The sequence below is a fragment of the Salvelinus alpinus genome, chromosome 5, assembly GCF_045679555.1.
Source record: "Salvelinus alpinus chromosome 5, SLU_Salpinus.1, whole genome shotgun sequence".
Classification (NCBI taxonomy): domain Eukaryota; kingdom Metazoa; phylum Chordata; class Actinopteri; order Salmoniformes; family Salmonidae; genus Salvelinus; species Salvelinus alpinus.
The window spans coordinates 2,576,349-2,592,741 of NC_092090.1; the positions used below are offsets into that span (position 1 = coordinate 2,576,349).

Sequence of the window (16,393 nt, forward strand, 5' to 3'; positions counted from 1 at the left end):
TAGCCAGGGGAACACTCCAAAATTCAGACATAATTTACAAACGAAGCATGTGTCTAGTGAGTCCTCCAGATCAGAGGCAGTAGGGATGACCAGGGATGTTCTGTGTTTAGTGAGTCCTCCAGATCAGAGGCAGTAGGGATGACCAGGGATGTTCTCTGTTTAGTGAGTCCTCCAGATCAGAGGCAGTAGGGATGACCAGGGATGTTCTCTGTTTAGTGAGTCCTCCAGAACAGAGGCCGTAGGGATGACCAGGGATGTTCTCTGTTTAGTGAGTCCTCCAGATCAGAGGCAGTAGGGATGACCAGGGATGTTCTCTGTTTAGTGAGTCGGCCAGAAAGGATGACCAGGGATGTTCTGTGTTTAGTGAGTCCTCCAGATCAGAGGCAGTAGGGATGACCAGGGATGTTCTTTGTTTAGTGAGTCCTCCAGATCAGAGGCAGTAGGGATGACCAGGGATGTTCTCTGTTTAGTGAGTCCTCCAGATCAGAGGCAGTAGGGATGACCAGGGATGTTCTCTGTTTAGTGAGTCCTCCAGATCAGAGGCAGTAGGGATGACCAGGGATGTTCTCTGTTTAGTGAGTCCTCCAGATCAGAGGCAGTAGGGATGACCAGGGATGTTCTCTGTTTAGTGAGTCCTCCAGATCAGAGGCAGTAGGGATGACCAGGGATGTTCTCTGTTTAGTGAGTCCTCCAGATCAGAGGCAGTAGGGATGACCAGGGATGTTCTCTGTTTAGTGAGTCGGCCAGAAAGGATGACCAGGGATGTTCTCTTGATAAGTGTGAATTGGACCATTTCCTGTCCTGCTAAACGTTCAAAATGTAACGAGTACTTTTAGGTGTCAGGGAAAATGCATGGAGTAAAAAGTATATTATTTTATTTAGCAATATAGTGAAGTAAAAGTTGTCAAAAATATGTATATTAAAGTAAAGTACAGATACCCCTAAAAAACTACTTAGGTAGAACTTTAAAGTATTTTTACTGAAGTACTTTACACCAGTGGAAAAGGTGATATTTCTATCATTAGTGAAGGGACAGTTAAATCTGAGAGGGTCTGTGAGCATCACTATGTTCTCTGGGCCGAATATAGAGGCACTGTCTGACCAGCCTCTGTCTCACTACTGCCATCTAGTGGACAGGACGATACACTGTTCTGACCAGCCTATATATATACTGTAGAGGAATACTGATATATATACTATATATACTGTAGAGGAATACTGTTATATATACTATATATATACACAGGACAATACACTGTTCTGACCAGCCTCTCCTGTCTCACTACTGCCATCTAGTGGACAGGACAATACACTGTTCTGACCAGCCTCTGTCTCACTACTGCCATCTAGTGGACATGACAATACACTGTTCTGACCAGCCTCTGTCTCACTACTGCCATCTAGTGGACAGGACAATACACTGTTCTGACCAGTCTCACTACTGCCATCTAGTGGACAGGACAATACACTGTTCTGACCAGCCTCTGTCTCACTACTGCCATCTAGTGGACAGGACAATACACTGTTCTGACCAGTCTCACTACTGCCATCTAGTGGACAGGACAATACACCGTCTGCATAGAACAACACACAAGCAAAGAGACTGACTTTCTATCCTCTGGGATACAGGCCTACAGACAACACTCTGAATGGTTTATATGTTGGAACAACTGATACACTTTAATCATCTTGCACACAAAGTGGATGGGCAGGAGAAGACAACAGGTGCTGTGACAGAAAAATGACGTCAACGAGGACGTTCTAACAAGACATCTGTAACCTCTCATCACATCTACTCCATCAGCTCTCATCAGATCTACTCCATCAGCTCTCATCAGATCTACTCCATCAGCTCTCATCAGATCTACTCCATCAGCTCTCATCAGATCACAGGTTGAGTATGAAGCGGTTAACCTTCTCCAGGTAACCTGGCTTCAGGTAACCCTGCAGTTCAGTCTTCTTCACCCACAGGAAAGGTTCTTTCTGACTGGCTGAACCAGCGGACAGTAAAGCTTTGAAAAAGAAGACCTTGGCTCCCACGCAGCTCTCTGTCCGGACATCTTTGGGGAACTTGTACCTGTACACTCCACAGGGGGTGTTGCCAAGGAACGTAGCCTTGAAATCAGCCTCTGGAACGAATAACAAACGTGGGCGTTAGAACAGAGTTGGAGAACACAGGATAAACGACAAGAGTCTTAACTGATACAGAACCTGAGCATACTGATCATCTGATATACCAGAGTTGGAGAACACAGGATAAGCTAAAAGGACAAGAGTCTTAACTGATACAAAACTAGTATAGTTAGATATAGAGTCCTGATCATACTGATCATCTTATATACCAGTACAGTGTTTCAGGTGAAGGTCATGATACAGAACTAGTATAGTTAGATATAGAGTCCTGATCATACTGATCATCTTATATAGCAGTACAGTGTTTCAGGTGAAGGTCATGATACAGAACTAGTATAGTTAGATATAGAGTCCTGATCATACTGATCATCTTATATACCAGTACAGTGTTTCAGGTGAAGGGCTCGGTCACGATACAGAACTAGTATAGTTAGATATAGAGTCCTGATCATCTGATATACCAGTACAGTGTTTCAGGTGAAGGTCATGATACAGAACTAGTATAGTTAGATATAGAGCCCTGATCATACTGATCATCTGATATACCAGTACAGTGTTTCAGGTGCATACATCTCCTGCTCAAGCATGTGCCATCTAGATATTTCTGGAATCTTCCACATGTCCAGAGTGCCAGCACTACAGAAGGTGTTGGACACCTGATGGAAATGTCTGACAGAGGAAACACTGCACCCCCCCCCCCAAATTGGCCACCTAATTCAGAGCACTACTTTTTGACTCAGGGCCTATGAAGTAGTGCACTAGATAGGGATTCATCTGACCTGGCAGGCTGCTGAGGACTCTCTCTGCAGTCTGTCGGAGAGTCTCCCCTGCCTCCCACGGGGCCTGAGGGAGCAGCCAGACGTTCTCTTTACCGACAGTCTGCTGAACCAGCAGGACCAGACTGTCTCCTAGACACCTCTCCACTGAGCCCAGCGGTGTCCCAGCTACATCTGAAACACAGAGTTACACGTCAGCTTGAATGTCAATGTATTTTCCTACTATCACCGACTTTGTTTACGAACTACTTTGAGGGGAAATGTTGTTACTACGACTGAGCTGTTGTCCCACCTAGCTATCTTGAGATGACTGCACTAACTGCAGGCGTCTCTGGATAAGACCGTCTGCTGAACGACTAACATGTCACTGTTCATGAAGCATGTCACTGTTAGTCTCCACCTGTTGGTCATGAAGCATTTCACTGTTAGTCTCCACCTGTTGGTCATGAAGCATTTCACTGTTAGTCTCCACCTGTTGGTCATGAAGCATTTCACTGTTAGTCTCCACCTGTTGGTCATGAAGCATTTCACTGTTAGTCTCCACCTGTTGGTCATGAAGCATTTCACTGTTAGTCTCCACCTGTTGGTCATGAAGCATTTCACTGTTAGTCTCCACCTGTTGGTCATGAAGCATTTCACTGTTAGTCTCCACCTGTTGTTCATGAAGCATTTCACTGTTAGTCTCCACCTGTTGGTCATGAAGCACGTGACCAATAACCTGTGAAGTGTTTTGTATAGTCAGTGTCTAGGGAATAGGGTGCCATTTAGGACAACCTCTCTGATTCCTACCTCTGTCTCTGAGAGCAGGTTGGAAGCGTTTGAGATTCTGTTCCCAGGTGTCGTCCTGGTCCTGAGCTGTGATGGTCTCCTGGCCACCGTAGTCCGCCTCCTCCTCATCTGAATCGTAGTTGTCTGCCTGTTTACGAGTCATACGCTCCGCGTCCTCTAGGAGCCTCTGCTCGTGTTCCGACAGCAGGCTTCTCTCCAGCTCCATCTGGGATTAGGATATCACAACAGACGTCAGCCTCTCATTCCTAGGATATCACAAAGACGTCAGCCTCTCATTCCTAGGATATCACAAAGACGTCAGCCTCTCATTCCTAGGATATCACAACAGACGTCAGCCTCTCATTCCTAGGATATCACAAAGATGTCAGCCTCTCATTCCTAGGATATCACAAAGACGTCAGCCTCTCATTCCTAGGATATCACAAAGACGTCAGCCTCTCATTCCTAGGATATCACAAAGACGTCAGCCTCTCATTCCTAGGATATCACAAAGACGTCAGCCTCTCATTCCTAGGATATCACAAAGACGTCAGCCTCTCATTCCTAGGATATCACAAAGACGTCAGCCTCTCATTCCTAGGATATCACAAAGACGTCATCCTCTCATTCCTAGGATATCACAAAGACGTCAGCCTCTCATTCCTAGGATATCACAACAGACGTCAGCCTCTCATTTCTATCACACACTAGTAATACACCTTCCCTGAGGAGAGGGGGCCTATTGGAGATCATTTCCAGCTTCCAAACAGCATGTATACTGGTGTGAGTTGGTACGTGGAAATAGTCTACCCTCCACTAGGACTACAGTACTGCCGGTAGTCTACCCTCCACTAGGTCTTCAGTACTGCCGGTAGTCTACCCTCCACTAGGACTACAGTACTGCCGGTAGTCTACCCTCCACTAGGTCTTCAGTACTGCCGGTAGTCTACCCTCCACTAGGACTACAGTACTGCCGGTAGTCTACCCTCCACTAGGTCTTCAGTACTGCCGGTAGTCTACCCTCCACTAGGACTACAGTACTGCCGGTAGTCTACCCTCCACTAGGTCTTCAGTACTGCCGGTAGTCTACCCTCCACTAGGACTACAGTACTGCCGGTAGTCTACCCTCAATCTAGGTCTTCAGTACTGCCGGTAGTTTCCCCTCCACTAGGACTACAGTACTGCCGGTAGTCTACCCTCCGCTAGGACTACAGTACTGCCGGTAGTCTACCCTCCGCTAGGACTACAGTACTGCCGGTAGTCTACCCTCCACTAGGACTACAGTACTGCCGGTAGTCTACCCTCCACTAGGACTACAGTACTGCTGGTAGTCTACCCTCCGCTAGGACTACAGTACTGCTGGTAGTCTACCCTCCACTAGGACTACAGTACTGCTGGTAGTCTACCCTCCACTAGGACTACAGTACTGCCGGTAGTCTACCCTCCACTAGGACTACAGTACTACTGGTAGTCTACCCTCCACTAGGACTACAGTACTACTGGTAGTCTACCCTCCGCTAGGACTACAGTACTGCTGGTAGTCTACCCTCCGCTAGGACTACAGTACTGCTGGTAGTCTACCCTCCACTAGGACTACAGTACTGCTGGTAGTCTACCCTCCACTAGGACTACAGTACTGCCGGTAGTCTACCCTCCACTAGGACTACAGTACTGCTGGTAGTCTACCCTCCACTAGGACTACAGTACTGCCGGTAGTCTACCCTCCACTAGGACTACAGTACTGCTGGTAGTCTACCCTCCACTAGGACTACAGTACTGCCGGTAGTCTACCCTCCACTAGGACTACAGTACTGCCGGTAGTCAGAGCAATGGAGAGCAACAGGGCGCAGGGTTTTATTCTAGCCTTACACTACTGATTCGACTCAATGAAGTCTTGAAGTTGATTGGTTGAATATGTGTTAGTGCAAAGCTGAAGCAAAGACCTGCATTGGCCTGCACATCCTCTTCAGGACCACAGTCAGCAAACCCTCTCAGAGTACTCACTAGTGACTACAGCCATTGACAAACCCTCTCAGAGTATTCACTAGTGACTACAGCCATTGACAAACCATCTCAGAGTATTCACTAGCGACTACAGCCATTGACAAACCATCTCAGAGTATTCACTAGCGACTACAGCCATTGACAAACCATCTCAGAGTATTCACTAGTGACTACAGCCATTGACAAACCCTCTCAGAGTATTCACTAGTGACTACAGCCATTGACAAACCATCTCAGAGTATTCACTAGTGACTACAGCCATTGACAAACCATCTCAGAGTATTCACTAGTGACTACAGCCATTGACAAACCCTCTCAGATTATTCACTAGTGACTACAGCCATTGACAAATGAATGAAAACACCTTTACCTGATGCATGAGCTCAGCGAATTGGTCTTCGATCGGGTTCCGCTCCTGTGATATGACAGGCAGCCTCTGGAGACACACCGCCCCGTACAGCTTCCATGGAGACGCGACGCTTTCCGTTTTACTGCTGGTCTGAGTTGCAGCTCGACAACCATAACTGAGAGAAATTTGACGAACTCCTGTATGTTTTAGCCCCGTTCGTCTGACATTTGTAATAAATTGCCATAAAGGACGACTCGCCATCCTCGAGCAGGGCGCTGCCATCTTGATTCTCCAGTTTCCACCCACAATCCTCTGCGAAGAAGGGCGAGATTACGCTAAAGAAACAGGGGGAGGAAATTAAGATACATTTAGTTTGAAATAGAAAATATATAACATTAAGATGTACTTCATTGAAACATATTTGTTGAAGTTGATCTTAGATACATTTAGTGTAGAAATAAAAAAGTTTATGCATAATATTTTAGAACTAAATATTTTCTAATAATTTGTATCGCTCCCCCACAGTTTTAATAATGTGATATTCCAGGAAAAGCGTCATACTAAATGGCAAATTTTGACTTTGTGACTGTGCTATCTAGTGGAAACCTCCTCAATGTCACACATGTTGTTGTGTAACGCTAGCTGACTTGTTGGTTTCTAGGAGCTAAATTATATTAGCTAATCATGTATAAATTAAACTGTATATTATTTAATTCTGTCAGGAGTGCCTGCAAACAGGTTGCTGGTTCCTTCAATGCAGGAGGCTCAATGTAAGTATCTCGTTTTTTATACGAAATCCCATGCATGCAATTGACAGCTAGCTAGCTAGATAACGTTATTTATGATGCTAGTTTGAGAGCTGGTAGTCTGGTACTTTAAACTAGACAAAGACCTTTGCCGATGTAATTATACTGCCAGCTTGCTACACTTCATTCAACCGATCAGCTACCTTGTTAGTTATCTATCTACACTGAACAAAATTATAAACGCAACATGTAACAGTTTCAAAGATTTTACTGAGTTACAGTTCATATAAGGAAAAGAGTCAATTGAAATAAATGTATTATTCCCTAATCTATGGATTTCACATGACTGGGTGGGGGTGCAGCCATGGGTGGGCCTTTTTCTTAAATCTTTATTTAACTAGGCAAGTCAGTTAAGAACAAAATCTTGTTTACAATGACGGCCAAACCCGGACTACGCTGGGCAAATTGTGCGTCGCCCTATGGGTCTCCCAATCACTGCTGGTTGTGCAGTGCAATCGCCCTCCTGTGTTTTCACTGCACACTGTCCCATCTGGACAAGAGGAATACCTATGGAAGAATGCTGTTCATTGACTACAGCTCAGTATTCAACACCATAGTGCCCTCAAAGCTCATCACTAAGCTCGGTGCCCTGGGTCTGAACCCCACCCTGTGCAACTGGGTCCTAGACCCCACCCTGTGCAACTGGGTCCTGGACCCCACCCTGTGCAACTGGGTCCTGGACTTCCTGACGGGCCGCCCCCAGGTGGTGAAGGTAGGAAACAACATCTCCACCCCGCTGATCCTCAACTCTGGGGCCCCACAAGGCCGCGTTCTCAGCCCTCTCCTGTACTCCCTGTTCACCCATGACTGCGTGGCCATGCACGCCTCCAACTCAATCAGCTTCTTGATATGCCACACCTGTCAGGTGGATGGATTATCTTGGCAAAGAAGAAATGCTCACGAACAGGGACGTAAACACATTTGTGGAGAAAATGTCAGAAATAAGATATTTCTGAGATTTTTTATTTCAGCTCATGAAACCAACACCTTTACATGTGGCGTTTATATTTGTGTTCAGAGATTTATGATCTGGGCAGTTACTGGACTATCTGATAGATTAATGACCGGGGCAGTTACTGGACTATCTGATAGATTAATGACCGGGGCAGTTACTGGACTATCTGATAGATTAATGATCGGGGCAGTTACTGGACTATCTGATAGATTAATGACCGGGGCAGTTACTGGACTATCTGATAGATTAATGATCGGGGCAGTTACTGGACTATCTGATAGATTAATGACCGGGGCAGTTACTGGACTATCTGATAGATTAATGACCGGGGCAGTTACTGGACTATCTGATAGATTAATGATCAGTTACTGGACTATCTGATAGATTAATGACCGGGGCAGTTACTGGACTATCTGATAGATTAATGATCAGTTACTGGACTATCTGATAGATTAATGACCGGGGCAGTTACTGGACTATCTGATAGATTAATGATCGGGGCAGTTACTGGACTATCTGATAGATTTATGACCGGGGCAGTTACTGGACTATCTGATAATGAACAGTTTGATTCATCAACACTTGCTAGCCAGTTTGTGAACAATGATCACATTGCTACTTGCAGCTTCTGTCTGCCTGTTTTTGAAGTTGCTGTGTTGATTTTGATTGTTTTATTCTCTGTTGTAGTTGAGGAACCAGCGGTTAGCAGAGAGCAGTGTGTTGATTGGTTTATTCTCTGTTGTAGGTGTGGTCTACAGAGAGCAGTGTGTTGATTGGTTTATTCTCTGTTGTAGGTGTGGTCTACAGAGAGCAGTGTGTTGATTGGTTTATTCTCTGTTGTAGGTGTGGTCTACAGAGAGCAGTGTGCTCCAGTGCTGTCAGGTTGCAAGAGGATGCCAGTGCCTCAGCCACACCTGGGAAAATATCCAAAGAGTTCAGGTAACACTAGCTCTCAGACTCTAGGCGGGATTCTGACTTCTCCCTACAGTTCTCAGCCATTCTGCCTTCTCCCTACAGTTCTCAGACATGCTGACTTCTCCCTACAGTTCTCAGCCATTCTGACTTCTCCCTACAGCTCTCAGCCATTCTGACTTCTCCCTACAGCTCTCAACCATGCTGACTTCTCCCTACAGCTCTCAGCCATGCTGACTTCTCCCTACAGTTCTCAGCCATGCTGACTTCTCCCTACAGCTCTGTCATTCTGCCTTCTCCCTACAGCTCTCAGCCATGCTGCCTTCTCCCTACAGCTCTCAGCCATGCTGACTTCTCCCTACAGCTCTCAGCCATGCTGACTTCTCCCTACAGTTCTCAGCCATTCTGACTTCTCCCTACAGCTCTCAGCCATGCTGACTTCTCCCTACAGCTCTCAGCCATGCTGACTTCTCCCTACAGTTCTCAGCCATTCTGACTTCTCCCTACAGTTCTCAGCCATTCTGACTTCTCCCTACAGTTCTCAGCCATGCTGCCTTCTCCCTACAGCTCTCAGCCATGCTGACTTCTCCCTACAGCTCTCAGCCATGCTGACTTCTCCCTACAGTTCTCAGCCATTCTGACTTCTCCCTACAGCTCTCAGCCATGCTGACTTCTCCCTACAGCTCTCAGCCATGCTGACTTCTCCCTACAGTTCTCAGCCATTCTGACTTCTCCCTACAGTTCTCAGCCATTCTGACTTCTCCCTACAGTTCTCAGCCATTCTGACTTCTCCCTACAGTTCTCAGCCATTCTGACTTCTCCCTACAGTTCTCAGCCATTCTGACTTCTCCCTACAGCTCTCAGCCATGCTGCCTTCTCCCTACAGCTCTCAGCCATGCTGCCTTCTCCCTACAGTTCTCAGCCATTCTGACTTCTCCCTACAGTTCTCAGCCATTCTGACTTCTCCCTACAGTTCTCAGCCATGCTGCCTTCTTCCTACAGCTCCCAGCCATTCTGACTTCGCCCACAACTGGCTCATGTGAACTACAATCCCACCGCTGTGTCAACAACCCTTCAAATAAAACAATAGTCCATTTTGCCCAGATCCATCCAGCAAAACTATAATTCAGCTACACTTCCTCAGTTTCGCTGACACAGGTGTACGGAGCATGCTAGATTTATTTTATTTATCCGTTGTTTTAACAGATCAGTTGACTGAGAACACGTTCTCATTTACAGCAACGACCTGGGGAATAGTTACAGGGGACAGGAGGGGGGTGAATGAGCCAATTGTAAACTGGGGATTATTAGGTGACCATGATGGTTTGAGGGCCAGATTGGGAATTGACCATGGGACCAAGTACCATGGGATCTTTAATGACCTCAGAGAGTCAGGACACCTGTTTAACGTCCCATCCGAAAGACGGCACCCTACACAGGGCAGTGTCCCCAATCACTGCCCTGGGGCATTGGGAACTAGTTTTAGACCAGAGGAAAGAGTGCCTCCTACTGGCCCTCCAACACCACTTCCAGCAGCATCTGGTCTCCCATCCAGGGACCGACCAGGACCAACCCTGCTGAGCTTCAGAAGCAATAGATAGCTGATTAACACAGGTAGTCCACTCTGTCTTCATAAACAACCAATGAAACATGGAGATATGGCTGTGTGGGAACACTACCCTATAAAGGTGTCTACAAGCTGTATAAGGCCACTCAACGAGCTGTATAAGGCCACTCAACGAGCTGTATAAGGCCACTCAACGAGCTGTATAAGGCCACTCAACGAGCTGTATAAGGCCACTCAACCAGCTGTATAAGGCCACTCAACCAGCTGTATAAGGCCACTCAACCAGCTGTATAAGGCCACTCAACCAGCTGTATAAGGCCACTCAACCAGCTGTATAAGGCCACTCAACCAGCTGTATAAGGCCACTCAACCAGCTGTATAAGGCCACTCAACCAGCTGTATAAGGCCACTCAACCAGCTGTATAAGGCCACTCAACCAGCTGTATAAGGCCACTCAACCAGCTGTATAAGGCCACTCAACCAGCTGTATAAGGCCACTCAACCAGCTGTATAAGGCCACTCAACCAGCTGTATAAGGCCACTCAACCAGCTGTATAAGGCCATAAGCAAACAAGAAAATGCTCATCCAGAGGCGGCGCTCCTAGTGGCCGGGGACTTTAATGCAGGGAAACATAAATCAGTTTGACCTCATTTCTACCAGCATGTCACGTGCAACCAGAGGGAAAAAAATCCTAGACCACCTTTACTCCACACAGAGACGCGTACAAAGCTCTCCCTCATCCTCCATTTGGAAAATCTGTCCATAACTCTATCCTCCTGATTCCTGCTAACAAGCAAAAACTAAAGCAGGAAGTACCAGTGATTCGCTCAATACAGAAGTGGTCAGATGACGCGGATGCTACGCTACAGGACTGTTTTGCTAGCACAGACTGGAATAAGTTCAGGGATTCATCCAATGGTATTAAGGAGTATATCACCGCAGTCACCGGCTTCATTAATAAGTGCATTGACGACGTCATTCCCACACAGTGACTGTACGTACATATCCCAACCAGAAGCCCTGGTTTACAGGCAACATCCTCACCGAGTTAAAGGCTAGAAACCAGCATATTCCTTCTATTCTTAGTATGCTTGTTTGAAATGTGATTTTTGTAACAGTCAATATTGTCACGTTTCCAACAGTTTGCCCATGTTTCTTCCTCCTCCCTAAGTCACCTCCCTCCGATGCCTGGCCAGGACAGTGTGCTGAGATGGGCTGGGAAGAAGTACGAGGAGTTGCCAATAGCACATATCAAAGCCACATATAACAAGTAAGCTGACAGACAGTGATGTGAATAGCTGGTATATTGTAATGTCCAGCTGACAGACTGTGATGTGAATAGCTGATATATTTAATGTCCAGGTGATATATTTTAATGTCTCCGTCCAGTACACATGTCCAGGTGACAGACTGCGAGGGCCAGTTCATGGTCAGAACATCATGTGGAACAGAGGGGTTCAAGAACGTCAAGAAGTCCACTCCCATCGCTGCTCAGACAGCAGGCATCTCAGCTGCAGCGGTAAGATGAAGTCCACTCCCATCGCTGCTCAGACAGCAGGCATCTCAGCTGCAGCGGTAAGATGAAGTCCACTCCCATCGCTGCTCAGACAGCAGGCATCTCAGCTGCAGCGGTAAGATGAAGTCCACTCCCATCGCTGCTCAGACAGCAGGCATCTCAGCTGCAGCGGTAAGATGAAGTCCACTCCCATCGCTGCTCAGACAGCAGGCATCTCAGCTGCAGCGGTAAGATGAAGTCCACTCCCATCGCTGCTCAGACAGCAGGCATCTCAGCTGCAGCGGTAAGATGAAGTCCACTCCCATCGCTGCTCAGACAGCAGGCATCTCAGCTGCAGCGGTAAGATGAAGTCCACTCCCATCGCTGCTCAGACAGCAGGCATCTCAGCTGCAGCGGTAAGATGAAGTCCACTCCCATCGCTGCTCAGACAGCAGGCATCTCAGCTGCAGCGGTAAGATGAAGTCCACTCCCATCGCTGCTCAGACAGCAGGCATCTCAGCTGCAGCGGTAAGATGAAGTCCACTCCCATCGCTGCTCAGACAGCAGGCATCTCAGCTGCAGCGGTAAGATGAAGTCCACTCCCATCGCTGCTCAGACAGCAGGCATCTCAGCTGCAGCGGTAAGATGAAGTCCACTCCCATCGCTGCTCAGACAGCAGGCATCTCAGCTGCAGCGGTAAGATGAAGTCCACTCCCATCGCTGCTCAGACAGCAGGCATCTCAGCTGCAGCGGTAAGATGAAGTCCACTCCCATCGCTGCTCAGACAGCAGGCATCTCAGCTGCAGCGGTAAGATGAAGTCCACTCCCATCGCTGCTCAGACAGCAGGCATCTCAGCTGCAGCGGTAAGATGAGACCATATGGAAGTATAGATAGTTAATAGTTGTCGTCTGGCTGCTACAGACATGTCTTCTCCACTAGATGGCACTACAGCCTCAAACAAACTGGCAAAAATATGTATTTGTGTTTCCTGATGAATGATAATGTATTGTTGTCCCGTGCAGAAGGCCACGGTGGTGGGGGTGACGTTTGTCCGTGTGTTGGTGAAAGGTCTGGGTCCTGGACGCCTGGTGAGAACATTTTGATGACTTCATCACAGTTGACAAACTGAAGAAATGCAGAAGTCATACCGTAGAGATAAAGTGTTCACATGATACAGGACATGATGCATCCCTGGATGGGAGACCAGATGCTGCTGGAAGTGGTGTTGGAGGGCCAGTAGGAGGCACTCTTTCCTCTGGTCTAAAACTAGTTCCCAATGCCCCAGGGCAGTGATTGGGGACACTGCCCTGTGTAGGGTGCCATCTTTCGGATGGGATGTTAAATGGGTGTCCTGACTCTCTGTGGTCACTAAAGATCCCTTGGCACTTATCGTAAGAGTAGGGGCGTTAACCCCGGTGTCCTGGCTAAGTTCAGAATCTGGCCCTCATACCATCAGTCACCTGATCATCCCCAGCTTCCAATTGGCTCATTCATCCCCCTCCTCTCCCCTGTAACTATTCCCCAGGTCATTGCTTTACATTAGAACGTGTTCTTAGTCAAGTTACCTGGTAAAATAAAAATCTGGTTTTGAATCTGTTCAGTCAGAATCTTGTAGAGACGAGGAAAATATGTTAGACTCGTTATCGTTGATTTGGTCCTGATGCGTTTCTCTCTCTGTGCAGTCTGCCATCAAGGGTCTGACCATGGGAGGATTGAAGGTGGTGTCCATCACAGACAACACCCCCGTACCACACAATGGTTGTCGCCCTCGCAAGGCTAGAAGAATATGAACAGGACCGTACCATCGTGGACTGCAGGGGTCCATCTGTCTTGTGACATGCTTCATGTTGTTGTTGTAGTATGAAGAGTATTTTTTACTGGTATTTAAGCATTTTGGAAAATACTTGTACATGAAGTGATGTTGGTATAACATTCAGGGCCTGTTTCCCAGACACAGACTAAGCTTGGACTGAAAAACAAGTTCAATGTAGAATCTCCATGCAAACTAATTCAGTCCAGGACTAGGCTTTATCTGGGACACTGGCCCTTCGTGCATATCTAGTAACAGATAGATAAATCTGGAACGAGGCTGTTTTAAAGTGTCCATCATTTTCTATGTTTATTAAATCCATATACACCCAAACCCCTGTACAACATGTATTACAAGGCTTCCAGCAGGAGAACCTGGTCAGGTCAATACATCAGGGTTGTCACCTGGTCAGATCAATACATCAAGGTTGTCACCTGGTCAGATCAATACATCAGGGTTGTCAGATCAATACATCAGGGTTGTCACCTGGTCAGATCAATACATCAGGGTTGTCACCTGGTCAGATCAATACATCAGGGTTGTCACCTGATCAGGGTTGTCGCCTGGTCAGATCAATACATCAGGGTTGTCACCTGGTCAGATCAATACATCAGGGTTGTCAGATCAATACATCAGGGTTGTCACCTGGTCAGATCAATACATACATGCTGACTTCCTGGTTCCATCAAGGTGTGCTGATATGAGGAGTCAAACGTTACAGACCATGCTGACTTCCTGATATGAGTCAAACGTTACAGACCATGTTGACTTCCTGATATGAGGGGTCAAACGTTACAGACCATGCTGACTTCCTGATATGAGGGGTCAAACGTTACAGACCATGCTGACTTCCTGATATGAGGGGTCAAACGTTACAGACCATGCTGACTTCCTGATATGAGGGGTCAAACGTTACAGACCATGCTGACTTCCTGATATGAGGGGTCAAACGTTACAGACCATGCTGACTTCCTGATATGAGGGGTCAAACGTTACAGACCATGCTGACTTCCTGATATGAGTCAAACGTTACAGACCATGTTGACTTCCTGGTTCCATCAAGGTGTGCTGATATGAGGAGTCAAACGTTACAGACCATGCTGACTTCCTGATATGAGTCAAACGTTACAGACCATGCTGACTTCCTGATATGAGGGGTCAAACGTTACAGACCATGCTGACTTCCTGATATGAGGGGTCAAACGTTACAGACCATGCTGACTTCCTGATATGAGGGGTCAAACGTTACAGACCATGCTGACTTCCTGATATGAGGAGTCAAACGTTACAGACCATGTTGACTTCCTGGTATGAGTCAAACGTTACAGACCATGCTGACTTCCTGATATGAGTCAAACGTTACAGACCATGCTGACTTCCTGATATGAGGGGTCAAACGTTACAGACCATGTTGACTTCCTGATATGAGGGGTCAAACGTTACAGACCATGTTGACTTCCTGATATGAGGGGTCAAACGTTACAGACCATGCTGACTACCTGATTGAAGTCAAACGTTACAGACCATGTTGACTTCCTGATATGAGGGGTCAAACGTTACAGACCATGCTGACTTCCTGATATGAGTCAAACGTTACAGACCATGCTGACTTCCTGATATGAGGGGTCAAACGTTACAGACCATGCTGACTTCCTGATATGAGTCAAACGTTACAGACCATGCTGACTTCCTGATATGAGGAGTCAAACGTTACAGACCATGCTGACTTCCTGATATGAGGGGTCAAACGTTACAGACCATGCTGACTTCCTGATATGAGGGGTCAAACGTTACAGACCATGCTGACTTCCTGATATGAGGAGTCAAACGTTACAGACCATGCTGACTTCCTGATATGAGGAGTCAAACGTTACAGACCATGCTGACTTCCTGATATGAGGAGTCAAACGTTACAGACCATGCTGACTTCCTGATATAAGGAGTCAAACGTTACAGACCATGTTGACTTCCTGATATGAGGAGTCAAACGTTACAGACCATGCTGACTTCCTGGTTCCATCAATGTGTTCTGATATGAGGAGTCAAACATTACAGACCATGCCGACTTCCTGATGGCGTTGGGCCATGATTGGCTCAGTGTTCGGTCACTCATGGGGACACTACGTCACCGCCAAGTCTAAGAGTAGAGCTAGAAAATTCAAGCCCCCTTGGATGATGCCATAGAGTTACATTAGAAGTTCCCATCCAAGAAAGCTCAAGGTTATTGGCCACAGATAAAATGACGTCAAATCACATTATATCTACAGTAGATTTGATTGGACTGATCTTGTTAGCATTATACATTCAAAATTGTAGCTAGGGGTCATCATGAATCAAGTCGACAATCTAGTGGCAAATCCTTTATAATCCTTGGCATATGACGAGAAATGATAGATAAAACGTATCGGTGCTCATTGGACATAAACATTACACAACAAGTTGGAAATCGCAAATTCAACAATGAGTGGTTTGGAAGGAATCAGTGACTAACTGCAAGTATTAGCCTGCTATTCAGTGGCTGTGAGGTCCCAAGTCTGGGTTTAAGTGTCTCTTCCAAGTTTAAAACGATAAACATTCAACATTGGCAAAGCTGTCAATGAAGCACGATTTGTGCCTCGCTCAAAACAACTTGACTCGGAACTGCAACATCTGACTTTAGTGAGTTCAAGACAACTGGGAACTCGGGAACTGCAACATCGGACTTTAGTGAGTTCAAGACAACTGGGAACTCGGAATTGTACATTCGGGAACTCGGGTCTCTTTCTAGTGCTCCGACCTGAAGATCACTGACGTCATGATTCAACCCAGTTGTCTTG

General features: G+C 46.7%; 2 protein-coding genes across 2 annotated transcripts; one reads left to right on the forward strand and one right to left on the reverse strand.

Moving 5' to 3' along the window:
* Positions 1-858: 858 nt before the first annotated feature.
* Positions 859-6,392, reverse strand: mrpl46 (mitochondrial ribosomal protein L46). Its single transcript, XM_071400344.1, has 4 exons — positions 6,052-6,392; positions 3,699-3,903; positions 2,913-3,083; positions 859-2,129 (listed from the first exon to the last, which is right to left on the reverse strand). Exons 1-4 carry the CDS (start codon positions 6,310-6,312, stop codon positions 1,888-1,890), a joined length of 879 nt encoding a protein of 292 aa, XP_071256445.1. The 5' UTR covers positions 6,313-6,392; the 3' UTR covers positions 859-1,887.
* A 192-nt stretch (positions 6,393-6,584) lies between these two features.
* On the forward strand, positions 6,585-13,910 carry mrps11 (mitochondrial ribosomal protein S11). Its single transcript, XM_071400345.1, has 6 exons — positions 6,585-6,800; positions 8,635-8,730; positions 11,443-11,541; positions 11,661-11,790; positions 12,790-12,855; positions 13,450-13,910. Exons 1-6 carry the CDS (start codon positions 6,715-6,717, stop codon positions 13,555-13,557), a joined length of 585 nt encoding a protein of 194 aa, XP_071256446.1. The 5' UTR covers positions 6,585-6,714; the 3' UTR covers positions 13,558-13,910.
* Positions 13,911-16,393: the final 2,483 nt, after the last annotated feature.